General features: G+C 53.9%; 1 protein-coding gene across 1 annotated transcript; it reads right to left on the bottom strand.

Annotated features, from left to right (window-relative positions):
* Positions 1 to 119: 119 nt before the first annotated feature.
* Positions 120 to 17,374, bottom strand: gcn1 (GCN1 activator of EIF2AK4). The gene is made up of 58 exons (XM_062454280.1): positions 17,244 to 17,374; positions 16,502 to 16,604; positions 16,330 to 16,393; positions 15,973 to 16,104; positions 15,726 to 15,834; positions 15,477 to 15,575; positions 15,152 to 15,286; positions 14,993 to 15,061; positions 14,681 to 14,789; positions 14,515 to 14,589; positions 14,300 to 14,428; positions 14,091 to 14,141; positions 13,884 to 13,982; positions 13,619 to 13,792; positions 13,130 to 13,282; positions 12,946 to 13,038; positions 12,691 to 12,769; positions 12,408 to 12,567; positions 12,120 to 12,309; positions 11,879 to 12,003; positions 11,517 to 11,695; positions 11,316 to 11,409; positions 11,033 to 11,146; positions 10,734 to 10,932; positions 10,472 to 10,621; positions 10,201 to 10,382; positions 9,946 to 10,026; positions 9,702 to 9,845; positions 9,382 to 9,506; positions 9,103 to 9,292; positions 8,884 to 8,954; positions 8,554 to 8,719; positions 8,252 to 8,446; positions 7,788 to 8,034; positions 7,561 to 7,682; positions 7,283 to 7,397; positions 7,008 to 7,187; positions 6,577 to 6,797; positions 6,396 to 6,464; positions 6,181 to 6,319; positions 5,880 to 6,076; positions 5,639 to 5,781; positions 5,398 to 5,515; positions 5,079 to 5,294; positions 4,683 to 4,847; positions 4,433 to 4,594; positions 4,254 to 4,346; positions 4,027 to 4,170; positions 3,492 to 3,761; positions 3,268 to 3,381; positions 2,912 to 3,142; positions 2,473 to 2,666; positions 2,235 to 2,349; positions 1,811 to 1,907; positions 1,539 to 1,687; positions 1,276 to 1,386; positions 892 to 1,113; positions 120 to 772 (listed from the first exon to the last, which is right to left on the bottom strand). Exons 1-58 carry the CDS (start codon positions 17,274 to 17,276, stop codon positions 647 to 649), a joined length of 8,031 nt encoding a protein of 2,676 aa, XP_062310264.1. The 5' UTR covers positions 17,277 to 17,374; the 3' UTR covers positions 120 to 646.
* Between the last annotated feature and the right edge of the window lie 557 nt (positions 17,375 to 17,931).

Here is a 17,931-nt window from a genome sequence, read left to right as displayed (position 1 = left end):
TTAAATGTCAGCACGGAGGCAGTGATTTACACATTTTCACATACAATTGAACAAAAAGTTAATAAACCTAATGTATGAACTGACACGTTTTTATTTAAAGAGAAATAAAACTATTAAACTTCAATCAAACCATGTTTTATTTGTATTGTCTTTGTACAAGCGTATAATTGTTCTGAATACCAAGGTTTCCATCGTTACACACATATGGGGGAGTGATTAACCAAAGAAGGGCAGATGATTTGTCACACTGGAACCAGTGATTGAATCAATAAAATAAGACTTCAACATGACATGTCGAAATAAAATGAGGAAAAATTATTTTGCTATTGACGCCAGCTAACGTCAGGTAACCGTTATGAGAATCACTTGCACAAAATTGGGATAAAACAAATGGTGGTTCATGGTGCCAATAAAACAAGAAATTAAAGAAAATACAAGTTTCAGAATATGAAGGGAATTTCATACTGTGTTAAACTCTTTCGTGTTCCAAGGATGGCAGAGAAGGTGGTGTGTGTTCTCTCTCTCCAAAGACGTGTGTGTGTGCACACTTGTACAGAACAGCTGAGTTTTTTTTCGGTTGCTGGGGAGTTCTTTGAGTACACAAGCAACATAATGGATTGATAAAGTTGGACCAGTCCTGTCTCCATTACGTGAGGATTGTGTCGTCAATTTCCTCGTTGGAGTCAGGGAGGCTGGCCATCTTCTTGAGGGACCGTCGGTAACATTCTGACAGCAGCTCATTGCTAGCAGAGTCGAGAATGGCAGCCATGCTCTGAAAACCAGGAACCACGCAAAGACTTCAGACATGACAATCCCGCCGATACAGTAAGTAAACAAGCAGAGAGAAAAAAAAACCTGAACGCTAGTGTCGATGTGTGTTTAGTATCTGACCTGCATGGTTTCCTCCCCCTGGCGCAGTCGGAGGAGACTGATGATGGTGTGTTCGCTCTGGGCGCGGACGCTGGTGTTCTTGTCCTTGGTGTTGTCCAGCAGGCTCTTCAGCAGCGGCTTGATCAGGCTGGGTTCCAGGGAGGGCGTGGCCGGCTCCTTGAACGTCCACCACAGGACGCGCTCGGCCACCAGCCTGATGTCACTGGACTGGTTCTGAAGACACTGCAGGGCCGTGGAGGGAGGGAGGAAGTTAACGACAGAAAACCACCATCGTGCACCAGCACGGGAAAGCGGCCTGAATGTTTTCCCGGAAGTTGGAAAGCAGGAAAAAGAAGGATGAGGGTGTGGGGATGACACGTGTGAGAGCGCATCGCCTTCACTCACCTTGACAAACTGCGTGATGATGCGCTGCGACACCCCGCTGGAGCCCCCGGTCCTGAGCTGGTGCCTCATGAGGTACCCCATGGCTCGCACCCCGCTGGTGGCGATGGGGATCTGGAGGACGGCGGCAGGGCCAGGCCAGAGAGGAGGAAGAGGGGGGAGGGAGAGGAAGGGTTAAGGAAGGGTGTGATGAACACCAAAGCACTCGGGAGTCCCAGGCAGCAGAGCACAGATATGATCTGACACAGTGTGGCTTGTGTTCCTACCCTGTCTGCAGTGGCACTGGCCAGGATGGCCTCTGTCACGGTAGAGCAGTACTCCTCCACACACAGCTGCTCCGGGGCTGATTTCACTGATATGGCCAGGGCCAGGCTACGACCGTGACGAACCATCCAGTCCACACCGGAAACATCGGCTAAGAGAGCGAAGAAGCCAGGGCTTTATGGCTCAGGTTGTGTCTTAAGAGACTTTGCAAGAAACGGTGATGTTTGGAAGCATTAGAGCCTTGATGTGTGAGTGAAGGTGTGTAAATGCTTACCCAGAATGTGCTGGAGCAAGATGGATCTCAGTTCCTCCTCAGACAGGAAGGCACACAACTCACCAACACAGCCTGCAGAGGACATGCGTGTAGCATCCTACACACACACACACACACCTTCAGCAAAACCACATCCTACCCAGACGTCCGGATGTTGAGTCTGATCAAGTAACTACATCAAAGAAACAGCAGACTTTATAACCCACTTTTTGAAACATAACCATCAAGTATATATAGTATATATACAGTACCAGTCAACTTTTGACTGTATATATATATAGATATATCTATATATAGTTTATATATACACTGTATATGTGAATCTTTTGTGAATAACTTTAACTCAAAGCAAATAAAGAGTCAAACTATAAAACATGCCATTTGGGGCCTTCAACCCCTACAGGCTGACTGCACCTCCTCATACCTCATCATGTCCCAGCATGCCGAGCAACGTGGTGGTGATGCTCTTGCGGATGGCGGGATCAACCTTTGACCCTGCGCCTTGGATGACGAACCTTAAGGCTTGCAGCATGGTCTCCCTGAGAGAGAGAGAGAGAGCGAGAGAGCGAGAGAGAGAGAGAACCAGGCGCTGACAACTGGGACAACTGCTGCTGCTAGTGGATGTGGTGTGTGTGTGGGGTGTGTGTGTGGTGTGTGTGTACCTGACTCCCGAGTCTTCTGCGTTGCGGATGGCAGAGAGCTGCTCGGTGAAGAGCGGGTCCACCTTGCTGTGGATGGACACCAGCTGGCCCAGAGCCTCCGCTGCCCTCAGCCTCACAGCCCGGCTGGAGTCCTGCAGGGCCTTCAGGAAGGTGGTCTGGAGCTGGGGCAGGAAGGGCTTCAGGGCGATGCCCACCTGGAGGGAGAGAGCCAAGAGACACAGTTGAAGAGATGGAGATGTTTCCCTGCTCCAAGATAGTTATTGAGATTAGCAGAAGCCTGATAGCGACTCATTCATTTGAATCAAGTGTGTTGGAAGCAGGAAGCATCCAAAACATGCAGGGCAGGAGGACCCGAGGATTGAGAAAGGCCGACTTTAAGAACATGCTCTTTTGCCATGCAGATCCAGTGTATCTCAGCCGGTACAGGGTGAACTCTGACCTTAGCCAGCAGCAGGGTGAGAGTCTCCAGGAGGGCCGTCTTTACGGTCCAGGCAAACCGGTCTCCTAGGATACGGATGAGCGGCCCGGTGATGTTGACCACAGACGGTCGCAGAGCCTCGGGGGAGGTGAGCTTGATGACTCCGCCCAGGGCTTTGGCCGCCTCCTCCTTCTGTTCCGGGCTGCCGGTCAGAACGCCCTCTCTCAGCACGGGCAGGATGCAGGTCACACCCTGGACCGGGAGCAGGGAGAGAGGAGGGGAAAGGAGAGAGACAAGTGAGGTGAAGAGGTGTCCATATCTGCCTACTGTTGGTTCCTATGTAGGCCAAGGTGGATGTGTGAGGCAGATAAACTCACCTTCTTTGGCAGACAGAACCCTGGCAGGTGCTGACCCTTGACCTCTGCGGCGGCCGATTTAATGTCTCTGTGCAGGTCGTCAATCAGAGCCAGCTGGCTTCCCGCATCCAGTTTCTACACAAACAAACAAAAAAAACAGCCAAAGAATTATTAATCCAATCCAGGACTGATTCCTCCAGTCCAGTAGTCACCCCTCCCAGTGTGCGAGGGAGGGACTGCGTTACCTTGGTGATGGAGTGGATGGTGTCCCAGCTCTGGACGAGGACCTCGGGGTTGGAGTCGTTGAGCAGGCGGATGAGGCCGGACAGCAGGATGCGCGTGTGGGCGCTGTAGTCCAGGCGGGTGCGGGCGAAGTATCCGTTGAGGATGGTGACGGCGGCCTGCCTGACGCCCGGGTGGGGCCCCCGCGAGGCCTCCAGCAGGTCCTCGATGATGATGCGCTGGCCCAGCTCATCCTCCACGGACAGGATCACCGTCTGGCAGTTTGACAGCTCCTGGAAGGACAAACAGGACGTTTACATTTCATTTTGACACGTATTATTTATTATTGCATATATATATATATTTATACGTTATTTCTGATTGTTGTATTTTTATTTATGTTTACATTTCTATCCCAACTTGACATACAAACAGTACACCAGTTGATAGAGCTACAGGTCTTATCCCATGACTAATATCTATCCAGCCTGCAGGGACTTTACATGAGAACTGGACTCCTGTGAGCCATCGTCTAGTGACGGGGAGGGCTGCGGTCACCTGCTGTCCCTCCTCGCTGCCCAGCTTGTCTTTGAGGGAGGAGAGCAGCGCGGGCAGGATGACAGCCAGGTGGCGTGTGAGGGCGTCTCCGGCCACTGCAGACAGGAAGGCCAGGACGCGCGTGTTCACCGGCGGGGTCGTGAGCTGCAGAGAGAGGGGGGACGAGTCAGAGACAAGCCTACAGGAAGTGAGATCAGAGGTGGGGGTTGTGTGGCGAGGGGCCTCACCTTTGGCACCAGGTAAGGCAGCACAGAGCGACTCTTCACTGCCATCACCTGCTTCAGACCGTCCAGGGCAAAGTCTGCAGTCTCTTCGTCATCCTGAAAGCATGGCGAATCATTGTTACTACCCTCCATCTTTCCCTCCAGAATCCTGTCAGGGTTTGGAGTGTGTGTGTGTGTCTCACCAGCTGCTTGAGCAGAGCAGGCAGGATGTCGTCCAGGGCCTGGTGGCCGATGGTGGCGTGGAGCTGCTCGAAGGTTTTGGCCGCAGCCTCTCGCACCTCCTCCAGGGGGTCGCAAAGGGCCTTCCTCACCGTGGGAACCAGGGACTCGGAGAACACCAGCACCTGGAACACAAACGGCACATTACACATCCACGACTCATGTTCAGTGTGTGGATGGGATGGATGGAGCCCTGTGGTTGGGGCAGCTTACAGCGTCCTTGCTGGTGGACTTCATGATCTCGCTGAGGCCGATGCACACGCCCTGCCTCTCGTCGCTCTTGTCGGAGCGCAGGCTCTCCTCCAGGATGGGGATGATCTCAGGCAGGATCTTCTCCCCCAGCTTCCTCACCAGGTCCCCCAGGGTCCGAGCGGCGATCTGGAACCACACACACACGCGCGCGCGTCAAGCCACGAAGCCAGACACATTGAGATACAATGCCACGTATGAAAACATGAGAACTTAATAGTGAAAGACACTCATTTCTAGAGTGAATAAAAAGGGTTCAAAGTAGTATAGGACAGAGAAAAAACACTGCTATCAAAGCTGATAGACCCCGAGGGAAACATCTAGAACATGCTGCCATGGAGGGAGGAGGCGTTCCGGTACCGTTCTCTTGTCAGGGCAGGTGGAGGCGAGGAAGCCCAGCAGCAGGGTGAAGAGGGTGGGCAGGATCTCCCTGAGGGTGCGGGGCGTGTTGGACACCACGATCTTCCACACGTGGAGGGAGGCCTGCCGCACCACCAGCTGAGTGTCCGAGCGGCCCATGTAGAGGCCGGAGAGGACACGGTTACGCCGCTCAGGGCCCAGAGCCCCAATGATGGCCTGGAGGAGGAGGAGGGGAGAGAAAGATCCAGAATCAACACCTCGGACGTTCGAGCATGTACTGTACTTACTAATGAAACCAAGTTTTGTGTGACTTGAGTACCTTGTTGGACTGCGCCGTTCCAAAGTTGTCGTCCTCGGAGGCGGTCTCTGTGGTCATCTTGCCCGTCACACCGGAGATGTGGAACAGCAGGTCTCCCAGCAGCTGCACCGAGCTAAACCTGCAACCCAGCAATAACACGGCGCTTAGCGACACGGCCCTCCCGTCGACTGGATCGGCATGCGAGTGTGTGTGTGTGAGAGAATGTGTGAGTGTGTGAGTGAGTGTGTGTGAGAGACGGTACCTGATTCTCCAGTGGTCGTCGAACAGGCCTTCCTCCAGCTCGGGCAGAAGGAGGGCGATGGCCGTCTCTGCGTACATGCTGATGATGCGCTGGCCCGCGCGCAGAGCCGTGTCCCTCACGTACTCGTTCTCGTCCGCCAGGGCCTGGGGAGAGACAGAGAGAGGTGAGAAGCCGAACGGCGGGAGAGAGAGGACGGGAGTGCAGGGGGGGGAAGCGGTCGAGAGAGAGAGGAGGGTGGTACCTTGAGGATGCAGGGGATGATGGGGCCCACGTAGGGGGTGAACCTGTCTCCGAACGTCAGGGGCAGGTAGATGAACATCATGATGTAGCCGTCGCGTACGTGCGAGGCGATGTCAACCTTGCTGGCCGTCTGCACCACGTCGGGCATCAGCTTGTCCAGCTTCTCCACGCCCAGGCCGGCCATCACCTCAGCCAGACCTGAGGACAGACCACCACAGTCAGACGGAGACACAGGCCAGCCGTGGCATCAACAAGCCCCATGGTGAGGAGGTGATGGGGGGGGAGAGAGAGAGAGTTCTGACCCTGGGCAGCTCCGGAACGGTCCACAGAGCTCTGCTCGGACGCCAGGGTCTCCATGAGCCAGGGGAGCAGGTCGTCGAAGCACGTCTCTCCCATGCCCTTCACCATAGCTCCCAGGGCCTTGGCTGACACTGTGCGCACCTGGGAGGACAGGAGAGGGGGTTACCTTCACACTAACACAGGATAAGTCATGTTAGCTATCTAGTTAGGTTACTACCTCGGGCACAGGGTCCAGTAGAGAGGCCTTGAGACCAGGAATGACACTGGGCAGGTATGGAGACAGATCCTGTCGAACACACACACAGTTAGAAAATACACAGTCTCAACCTACGAGACATACAACACCAGAATATCTTGCTTTTCAAACCATGGCCTAATCTGAAAGCAGCCTTCCCCACCTTCTGGTCCGTCAGAGAGTACATGTTGCCGATGATCTGGGCGGCCATCTTGCGTGTGTCGGTGGAGCGGTCCTGGAAGGCCCTCTGCACGATGGGCATGATGAGGGCCAGGGACGGGGCGTCGATGAAGTGGACAAACTTGGTGTCCAGCAGCGTCTGCAGGCAGTTCTGGGTCTTGCGGGATGGTTCGGTCAGAGCGTCCAGCAGGATGGGGGTGATGGCTTTCACGGGACAAACAAGAGACTTATTATCCTTTTAAATCATCCAGGTGAAAGTTAAATAATTTAAGTCTGCATTCTCAACGAAAGCTCTAATTAAAAACAGTATTTTCTGCATTTTTTTTATCCATCAAAGCTATTAAATCCCCGCAAAAAGACAGTGCTCTAACTAAACATGGTATTTCTGCAGTGGTTTTGACCCCGTCGTCTCACCCAGGATCTCAGGGTTGCGGATGACGGAGCCAATCTGCCTGAGGGCCTGCTGGCCGGCCTTCTGGACCTTGACGTGGGAGTCTGTGAGCACCTCGGTCAGCTTGGGCACGATGCTGGGCAGGCAGGAGGACAGCTGCTTGGGGGCGCAGAAGGCCATGGCTCCCAGGAGCTCCACAGACCCTGGGGGGAGGTGAGAGGACAGAGGGTTAGGGGAGGAAAGGATGTGAAGGAAGGAAGAAAGCAGCTGGTTGGTGATGGATGGGGTGGGGTCTGACCTGCTTTGGTCCTCCAGGACTCCTCCTCCAGGGCCACCAGGAGGGAGGGCAGCACCAGCTTCACCCCGTGGGCACTCAGGTTCCTCATCACGGCCTTGGCACAGTCGTCTGCCGCCTGGGGCAAGACAACACAGAAGGTTACTCTCCGTACAACAGGGGGGAATGAGAGAGATGGAGGGAGGGGTTGATAGGAGAGAGGGTTGAGGTGGTTGGAGAGAGACAGAGAGAGATGGTTGGAGAGAAAGGTAGCGGGGGAGGTCGACAGGAAGTGCCGTCACCTCTCTGACGTATTGGTTCCCATCCCCGAAGCAGAGCAGCAGGTGGGGCAGGACGTGGACCACGTAGGGCTCAAACAGCTTCCCCAGCATGTTACACAGCATCTCAAAGGCAAACAAGGCACCTGGGGGGGGGGAGAAGACAAGAGGCATTTCAAATCCCTGAGAACCAAGGCGAGCAGGCGAGACCACAACCCCCAGCAGTACGTCCCCCAGACCCTCCCCCTCACCCTCTCTCCGTCTGAAGTTCTTCTTGTCCTGGATGGCGTCGGTCAGCATGGTCATGATGTCCTGCTGCTTGAGGGCCAGGATGCCCAGGCCCTTGACCAGGCCGGCCAGCCCGTAGGCCGCGCCCTTCCTCTCGGCGTACTTGTCGCTCTCCAGTAGCAGCTGCAGGAGGTTCCGGACGATGCCGGCCGCGTCCTCCTTGATGGCTGGGACCAGGGGGGGCAGGCAGCTGGCCACGGACTCCTGGACCTGGGGAGGGAGGGAGGGACAAGCAAAACATCAACATCATCCATCTCTGCTTGACAAAGACCTAAGGGGCACAAATCAAGACAAGACGAAAATAATATACACGTCTTACACACAACTATCAATCATTAACTGCCAATAGCAAATAAAGCATAAATAACTGTCATTTGATTAAGTCCCAGGTTTCCCATAGAACAGCATTATCAGCCCAGTCCTGTACCTGCTGTGAGGGTGTGGAGAGAGCCGTGATGAGCTTGGCCACGATGGGTTTGACCTTGGGGTCGCTCTTGTCCAGATGTTTGGCGAGGGAGCCCATGAGGATGACCACGCTCTGGCGCACCGAGTCGTAGCTGGCGTCCTGCGGGGCATCCTTCAGGAACTCCTCGAACACGGGCAGCAGGCAGCTCACGTTGTCCTGGCAACCACAACGCCACACAGACCGGTCAAACCTCCACGAAGCTCGGGTTGGTGGTTGGTCGCCGGGCGAATTAGCGGGGGGAGATGTAATTGGTTGGGCCCTACCTTGCCGTGTGTGTTGAGGGCGGCCAGCGCGGCGTCCAGCATGCAGCGGCGCACTTCGGCGTGGCGGTCGTTCAGAGCGTCCGGGACGAAGAACAGGAAGAGAGGGGTGACCTGGGGCTCGTCCAGGAACTGAGACAACTTGTTCAGAGACAAGGCTATGCCACACCTACAGAGAGAGGGGGAGGGGGAGAGATGGAAATGGGGGGGAAAGAGAGAGAGAGACCTTCAAACATTTGTCAAGGTTGTGTGAAAGCAGAGCTCTCGAGAGGAGAGAAAAAAAAGTCTGTCTTTAAAAGTCTGTCAAAATAAAGACCTTTGGAGAAAACGTACCTGGCTTCCCACTGGTCGGGCGGAGCTTCGGAGATAACTCGACCCAGGGCATCCAGGACTGGAGGCGGTCTCTATAGCAACACGACAGACGCACATCAATCACAGCTCTCCCCCGCGGCGACACATCACAGTAACAGAAGCCTCCAGGTGCCACATCTCACACAGTGGCCCCCCCAATATATGACACAACATCCAGCACAACAACCCCCCCGGACGTACGTAGAGCTTCTGGTGGTACAGCTCTGTGAGCCGGGCCAGGACGGTGGGGGACTGGCCGCGGTACTCGGACACGGCCTTGGACAGGGCCTCGGCGCCGGCCGAGCGCACCGCCTCCTCGTGGTGGGTGACGTCTCCGATGAGCAGAGCGCACAGCTCAGGGACCAGCTCCAGGCACAGCGCCTCCCAGAGTCTGGGGGGGGAAAGACAGGCGAGCGACACATGTAGACAGCAGTACCATGTGAACTCTCTGAGACACGACAGCTGGTAGGAGGGACGTACTTCTCTGCCAGGGCGCGGCCCTCCTCCTCCACGTCAAACCTGGCCACCCAGAGCCTCCGCAGCACGCTCATCCCGCTGGGCTCAGACGCTCCTGTGGGAAGGGCCATCTCCATCTCCAGCAGGCCCTGGACACACACACACACACACACAGGATGTTAACACAGAGGAGATATACACACACACACAGTTCATCCACACAGACACAATCACAAAGATCTCTCACACGCACACAGTGGAGATATATACACACAATCACAAAGATCAAACACACACACACAGTTCATCCTCACAGAGGATACACACACACTGCTGGTTCTCACCCTGAGCGCGGCGTCTCGTACGGAGAAGCAGGGGGAGAGCAGAGCGTCCAGCAGCACGTCGATCTCAGCCAGCTCTGCCAGCGTGCAGCCGCTACCTCCTCCAGCGCTGGCACACACCGCTGTCAGGCACTGGGACGCCAGCACCTGACACACACACACACCGTCACATCAGCTACATGTCCAGTCAAAGCTGATTTCAGAGAGTTTGAGTCGTGTGTGTGTGTGTGTGTGTGTGTGTGTTTACCTGCAGTCTGGGGGCGGCAGTGGCGATCACCCTGGTGAGGAGCAACAACATGGCGACTCGTGGGAGCAGCTCCGGGCCATTCTGAGAAACGCACACGTCATTTAGCACACGCTTTTATCCAAAACCACATACAGTACAAGGGGAGATTTGAACCTGGGACCTCTGAATGTGCAGTCAAGTGCGCTAACCAGTAAGCTATGCCCCCTCCTCTGATCTCAAACCCCCGGTTCAGCCACAGTGTCCCCGCGTGCTCACCTCGTCGATGAGCGTGTCAGTGGTGTCCATCTCAGCGCGGAGCTGGGCGTGCTCGTTGATGATCTGCAGGGCGCGGACCAGCATGCTCTCTGTCTCCTCGGCGCCGCCCGACTCCTGGCGCAGCACGGTGTTGAGGAGAGAGAAGCAGAAGGAGAAGGCCGGGGCGGACAGGGGAGCATTGTCTGGGGGGGGGGGGACACAACAGTTAGCGACGTTAGCATCCCCCGACGGACACACTCGAAACTGTGGGTCTGGTGTGTGTGTGTCGTACCGCTCTTGGCATCCCTGTGAGGCACGGTGTGACTGTGTAGCAGCTGGACGGTGCGCTGGGTGGCCGTGTCCAGGTCCTCCTGGCCCCACGCCTCGTCCAGCTCGCACTCGGGCTTCACCAGGCGCAGGGTCACGTGACCCACCAGCACCGCTGCTCGCCGCGGGGGACAAAACAGAACACGGCTTACAAAAGGTTTCAAATCAAACCATCACCAACACAACAAGGTGTAAGACAGACATGTAGCCTTAGTTGGTCTTCATACCCAGGTTGTGGAGATCTGGGGGCATTAGACACACCCCGATGTCCAGGAAGACTTTCTGGATGAGAGGGGCAGCCAGGGGGGACTGCAGGAGGGGCATTAGGACCTGGAGGACCCCAGGGAGCTGCCAGGAGATGTGGGGAGGTTTCTGGATGAGCACAGCCTCCAGCAGGCCCACGGTGCACTGCAGCTCAGCGTCCAGCTGGGGGCGACACAGAGACAAACGCTCAAGCTACCCGGAGGAGGGACGGGGCTGTTACCTCGGCAACGCTGAGGCTTTCAGTAGAGATGTGGTGACGTACCCCTTGGAGCTTCTTGCGGACGGTCGACTCCCTCTCCAGCTGGAGCTGCACGTTCTCCTTCTGCTTGCTGGTCAGCTGCACCTCCTCCTTGATGCCCTTCTTCTTCCTGATCTCCTGGAGGAGACACACATGCACACACGATCAGCCCCGCTCGCTATCGCAGCCCTTGGAGCCAGACGCCAACTCAGGCTGATTGCGTACGGATGCATCATGTGATGCGTCGTGTGATGTGTCGTGTCATGTGTCGTGTCATGTGTCGTGTCATGTGATGCGTCGGGACTACCTCCTGCAGCTCCAGCTCTATGATCTGGTCCTTGTAGGAGTAGGCCTTGTTCTCCCTCTTGATGTTCCCCTTGTTGGTGGTCTCCTGCTGAGCGCTGCACAAGGGAAAGACACAATAGACAAGAGATGTCACCTGCGTGCTTCCACAACCCTGTGAAGAGGGACAGGTGTGTGTGTGTGTGTGTGTGTGTGTGGCCTGTACTTCTGGATGATGCTGTTGTCGTGGAGTTCTCCCTCTGGGGTCAGCATGATGTCGTACTCCTCCCGGGTCACCTGGAGCAGCGCCGGATTGGACAGCCACTTTGTCACGTGACTTATCACCCGCGGCAACAGCTTGGCGGGGGCCAGGTCGCACAGGGCGCCCACGGCGTTCCTCACCGCCTGGAAGAGATCAGGCACACAGCCAATCAGACGGGCAGGTCACCAAGCATGTTTCAGCCAATCCCAGAGGGAGGAAGACGAGCATCATTGAGTACGCTATACACGGGTGAACACAGCTGTTTTAAAAATGGATTTGTATGCTTTCGTGCGTGTGATTCTAGTCCTCTGGAGGATGTGGGAGACCTGATTGTCAGTGTTGCCCTCCAGCAGGTGTGACAGGATGCTGTCCAGGTTCTGGTCGATGAACTCAGCAGCCTTGATGTTCATGGAGGACAGAAGGATTGGCCAGAGGCCGGGCCGAGCTGCCACTGTCCACAGAAAAGGAGAAGAAGAGAGAGACGTTGGAGACCATGTGCACTGAGGAACATTCTGGAAGAGGTTTCCAGCGAAGCAGTGTGGCCTGTGCCGTGTTGACTTGACGTACCGATGGAGGGATGGTGTATGACGATCAGGATGTCCATGGCCATCTTGTCAGCTTCGGCTGGGTCGTTCCACTGGCCGGCCACCGGGCACACCACACACAGCGCCTCCTTCAGGACACGGGGGGTACTGTAGGTGCGGCCCAGCTCAGTCAACTCCCCGGCCTCCGTCAACAGCAGCTCCACAGGTAACACCTGGAGGGAGGGGGGGCGACAACAAACCAAACGATTAGCAGAGAGTCCACAGGAGGGCGCTGCCAGAGGCATGGACTTCCTGTCGCGCTGCGTCCTACTTTGTGTTTGTTGATGACCAGGCGGAGTTCCCCCAGAAGGCCGTGGGCCAGGGCGGAGCCGCCGTGGGAGGACAGCAGCTTCCTGACGGTCTGCTGCGCTCGCTTCCGCACGCGCCAGCTCCTCGACAGCAGCACGGCCAGGATGGCACGATGGTACATCCTGGTGGGCGGAGGGAGGAGGAGGGGTGGAGGGGGGAGTTAGAGTAGTTTTGAAAGGGGGGAGCGGGGGGGGGGGGGGGTCACAGGTGTGAGGTCTTTCCAGAGAGAGAGAAGACACACTCACTGTGCCTTGCTGCTGGTGTTGAGCCTTTGGGCGTGGTCCAGGAAGAGCCTCTCGCACAGCTGCAGGATGGTGCCCAGGGCTGGGGACACACAACACAAGGCTTCCTCATCCATCATGAACCCACATGAACGGATTTCAACAAGAATAAAGTACTTTCAAGTCCATGTTTCGTCGTGCGTCTGGTGTTTCTTCAGCACGTGTGTGTGTGTGTGTGTGTGTGTGTGTGTGTGTGTGTGTGTGTGGAGCGAGCCTCACCTTCCTCGTTGGCCTGAGAGAGAAATTTCTCCGTGGTGAACAGTGGTTTCTTCTCGTTCAGGATGATGTTCCAGAAGCCGGCCAGCTGGGCCTCTGCACCGACACAAAACACCAAGGGTCAACACCGAGCATGTCCACTGACGCCTCTCCTGATACCCCTAAACCTACACGGCCCTGAGCTCACCTGACTGGGAGTCCAGGAGAGCCAGGCGACTCAGGAGGACCGAGGCGGTGACGGCCTCCGAGAGCAGAGCCTGCTGGGAGTTCTGGGAGGCGGCCTTGTCAACCGTCTGAAGGAGGAGGGGCGTGAGCTCGGACGCCTGGGCCAGGGTGTCACCTGAGAGGGCGGGAGAACAGAGCCGTCCTTCAGTTACAACCAGCAGACAAATCCAGACCTCTAAGGTCAGTCAGGTGGCTGAGCGGTTAGGGAATCGGGCTAGTAATCAGAAGGTTGCTGGTTCGATTCCCCGGCCGTGCAAAATGATGGTGTGTCCTTGGGCAAGGCACTTTACCCTACTTGCCTCGTGGGAATGTCCCTGTACTTACTGTAAGTAAGCATCTCTACTGATAAGATCGTCTGCTAAATGACTAAATGTAAGGTCGGCTCGAAGGAGACCGACGTACAAAATCCCCGCTCGGAGGCCCCCCCCAGCCACCTGGCGCCCTCGCTCACCTTTGAAAGCCCCCAGCATGGCTTGCAGGTACGCCTGGCGCACCGGGGAGGTGGAGATCTTGAGGGTGAACGCCTTCTTCAGCCAGTCCAGGAGAGCGGGGGGGACCTCCAGGGAGGGACGGGCGCTCCACAGGGACAGCATGGACACGGCGTGCACCAGGGTGCCCTCGTGGACTGGAGAAGATAAACACAAGTCGTGAGGACTGGCCACAGCGGGGGAACAGGGGGAGAGGGAGGTTAAGAGGTGGTGGGAGAGAGCATCTACCTTCCTGCTGCAGGTAGGGGATGAACAGCACGCTGACGGCAGAGCTGAGGGTCTGGCTGGAGGTTCCTGACACGGCGTGGTGGCTGCAGCTGCCGATACCTGGACAGGAGACGATATGTTACATCCACCTGCCGGCTGCACCGCGGGCGGATTCATTAAGGTGACACGCTAAGGTGACACGCTAAGGTGTCCCAAGCACCAATTTACCTGACAGCACGCTCATCTTCTGGGCAACCACCGTGAGCTTTCCCTCTGACCCTGCAACAACACCATTCATATTCGTCACAGAGATCCCATGCGTCTAGAACACGATATAGGGCGTTCACATGATACGCATGATTGGACAAAGAAGTGTTGTGTTTGGCTGCGGAAAGTTCCAGAGGCGACAAGACAAGGTTTTGTGAGTCTCTTCTGACCTCCCAGGATGTTGAAGAGGTGCTTGACAACTTCCTCCACAGCGCTGGGGTCGCTGCACTGCTGAGACAGGTTCTGCATGGCCTGAACCGCCTGCTCCATCAGCAGGGGATTGTTGGCTTTCAGCTGGCCTGTAACACAAGACAGTATCCCCTGGTTACACACACACACTGCTGACCCTCACAGAGAGAAAAAAAAGCTTCAGTTCGGTGCTTACTTGCGATGCCTTTTCCTATATCCATGGCATATTGACTGAGGTCCAGGGTCATGGAGGCGAGCAGGCAGGATATGGCTGTGGGGGAAAGAGAAAAGGACATGTTCAGGTGCGTTTACCGTGACGTTGGAGCGTGTCTGGGGCCTGTCCTGGCTACCGGAGCACTCACTCTGCATGGCGTTCTCAGGGCTGCGGAGCATGGCCTTCTGCAGCGAAGGCAGCAGCTGCTCTTTGAACTCAGAGTGGGACACATGGCGCAGCAGGGAGCCACACTTGTCCTGCGGGGGGGGGGGGGGGGGGGGGGGGGGTGTCAGACACCGTTAGTACCGAGGTCACCGTGCAAGCTCGCTGGGTGAATGACAATCTACAATAGCATCCAACACCTACTTTTTCCCATGAATGAAATCTACTCTCCCATATTTTATATCCTACTTTATAAAAGCTACTTCTATCATCTCTCCCTACTTCCTGCATTCCTCACCAGTATGTGTTGGTGTGGCCTGGTCTTACTCATGAGGATAGACTTCACGTACAGGTCTAGAAGGGCACTCTAAAAACAGAAAAGGACTTGGTTATAGGTGATGTTATAACATCCCTTTTTATTTTTTTTACACAAAACACAAGCTACTGTCAGACTCACCTTGTGTTTCTCTACTGTGGCAATATCTTTCTGGGCTGTGCAGTGGTCTAGACACACCCCCAGCAGAACCAGTGAGCTGGGGTTCTGATCCAGACTCAACAGGGTACTGATGGTCTGGTCTGCCAGCCCAGGATTCTGTTAGGCAGAGCAGAGGATGTGGTATTAAAAACACAGAAGCATAAGAACGAACATCCTACAAAATATCCCAGACCTACTTGCTAAAAAGGTACTCATAGCATGTAATAGCAAATGAGCCCTTCAGTGCCAATGCTCTGCATAGCTCCCTCATGCAGCCTGTCGAGAGAGACGAGGCCCTCGTTCTCACCTCCTTCCAGAGACGGCTCAGGCTCTTGAGGCTTGACTTCAGAGCTGTGGCTTGGGCCCCGCCCACCACCTCAGCCAGCAGCAGACCCTGCACCTCCACCTGGAAGGAGCACCAATCAAAACACAAGACCAGTCATCCAATGAGATGACCAATGGAATAAACATCAACCCCCGCCCCCCCAAAAAAAACAAACAAGTAGTGAACCAAGGCTGACATCACTTGTTGTCTCTAAGACAACTTCCCACACACCATTTTCTTCCAGACGGGTCCCTCTCTCTTGTCTGGAGCGGAGAACACGGTGCGCACCAGCAGGCAGGTCCAGGTCAGCCCGGTGAAGGCCGCTGAGCCGGTGCTCTTACTGACCCACACACACACACACACACAGGAGAACAGGGGAGAGCAGAGAGGGGTGCCGTTGGATAACATCTCACAGTGGTACATTTCAATAACCGACATTCTGGAAGGGACGTGCGTTGGCCCGGAAGTAAAAGCCTACCTAGGTACTCCGTGCTTGTTGGTGACTCCACTGTTGAGGAGGGAGTGGAGGAGGCTGGCTGCTAAGATGTCGGGCTGGGAGTCGGCCAGCAGACCAATGGCAGACAGGACGGCCCGTCGAGAGGAAGCATCCCTAAGAAGACTCGTGTTTTAAGCACTCTGTTTCAAAACCGCCATCCCTCTCGCTTCAAAGAAGCAGCACAAGGGATCGGGACTAAGTCGTTTCATGATGGATTTCTTTAGACATGATCAGAAGGAATTTCTACAGATAGTTTCATTCATGTGTAAAAGACCATAAAAATGATGGATGAGTCAAATATTACATTAAAATAAATAACAATCCATGAAAAAAACCTACCTGTATCTGTGTGGTGTTAGACAGAATAGCTTGCATAGTCCTTTGATGGCAGGCTCTGGTAATTCTGTGATAATACGTTAAGAATAATCAGTGTCAACCTAATGTTTAGAATGAATCGTAAAACTAACTTCAGTTGACCAGTTATATTGTTGAAGAAACTCTGTTGCCTTACCTTTTCCAATTATACATTGTTTCAACTCTCCAAGGATCTCCTTGCGTTCCTTTATACTTGATGTGGTCACCTTTACAGCAAATTTTTTAAGTGTATCCGAAACCTAACCCAAAACAAAAGAACCTGGTTGGAAATTCTGCTTGACAATATAGCATAGGCTACCTCCGTGGAGACAAATGCATACAAGTACAAAATAGTGATTGGAAACTACGCCAACAAACTGTCAACACTTTATATAATGTAGATGACGAAGATGTTTATGTTTATAGGTCACCCATATGGCACAATTACATTCCTATTCGTATTAACACGCTAACCAACGTCACACTGGCCCCCAGAACAGCCCTATCGAGTTGTTGCAACAGATCACCACGAAACTACATTTTCGAACAAAATATTGAGAATATTTTATTATAGACCGTAATAACACTTGTTGACTAGCAAGGTAGCTATATGGTTGGCCAGTCATGTCAACTCTGATACTGTTAAGACCATTTAAATTAACTGGTCGCCTGCTAACGCGTTTTCTATAGGCTACGTAGTGCTAGCTGAGTTGGCAGGTTAGCTAGCTAACTGACTAGCCAACTGCGGTTATCTACTTGTTGGAAAGTTTTATTCCTGTGTTTGGAAAGAGCAAATAAGGTACTTGTCATATTCTGTACATCAGCTCTCATGTCATCACATTACAGCTGTGAATGGTCAAAGAAAAATGAACACCATTTTAAACATCAGCGACACAAACCTGCGTGTCCGCTGCCATCTTGCCGGTCTCCATCCAGCTAGGAAGAAGTTCTTCGTTTCACATCCGGGTCAAGACACACACACACTGTGGCCCACCACGTGGAGTGCATCCATTGTGTATCACAGGAAAAGATTAGCATAGTATCTCTTCATTAATATACTTTTTTATTCTTTTTTTTTTACCTACAATGTCATTGGGTTAGGACTGGTGAGCTGTCATCCATTTTCCCAGAGAACTTGGATTGGCCCAGAATCCCCCCAAATGTACTTCCCTGAATGGCTTCTCCAAATGTAATAAAGACCATTTAAACACTTTGTTACCAAAACAGATTTTTATTTGCATAATCAGCCAAGAAATGAGTTGGATCAGTGTTACATTTAAACCGAGCGTCAGAGAACACCATTTTAAAAAGGTATTGCTTTGGTTAAATAACACTCTTTAAATGATTCTGGACAAGATTTCTTAAATATAACACAGCACAAAGAAATTAAAAGGCTCTGGGTGTAAATCCCTGAAAACATACAGGCCCAATATAATGCACATTACATGATAGATGTAATAAGCCAAAAAAATTCAACTAGTGTAGACAGACAACAGTAGGCTAGGTTCAACTCATCCCCTGTCCTTTGTTATCTGAGCTCACTTTCAGACCATTTCTAACTTATCCAGTGGACTGACTGAAAGATCA

The sequence above is a fragment of the Osmerus eperlanus genome, chromosome 28 (assembly GCF_963692335.1).
Source record: "Osmerus eperlanus chromosome 28, fOsmEpe2.1, whole genome shotgun sequence".
Lineage (NCBI taxonomy): Eukaryota > Metazoa > Chordata > Actinopteri > Osmeriformes > Osmeridae > Osmerus > Osmerus eperlanus.
The sequence above is the reverse complement of the archived record's forward strand: the minus strand, read 5'-3'. Positions and strand labels throughout refer to the sequence as shown.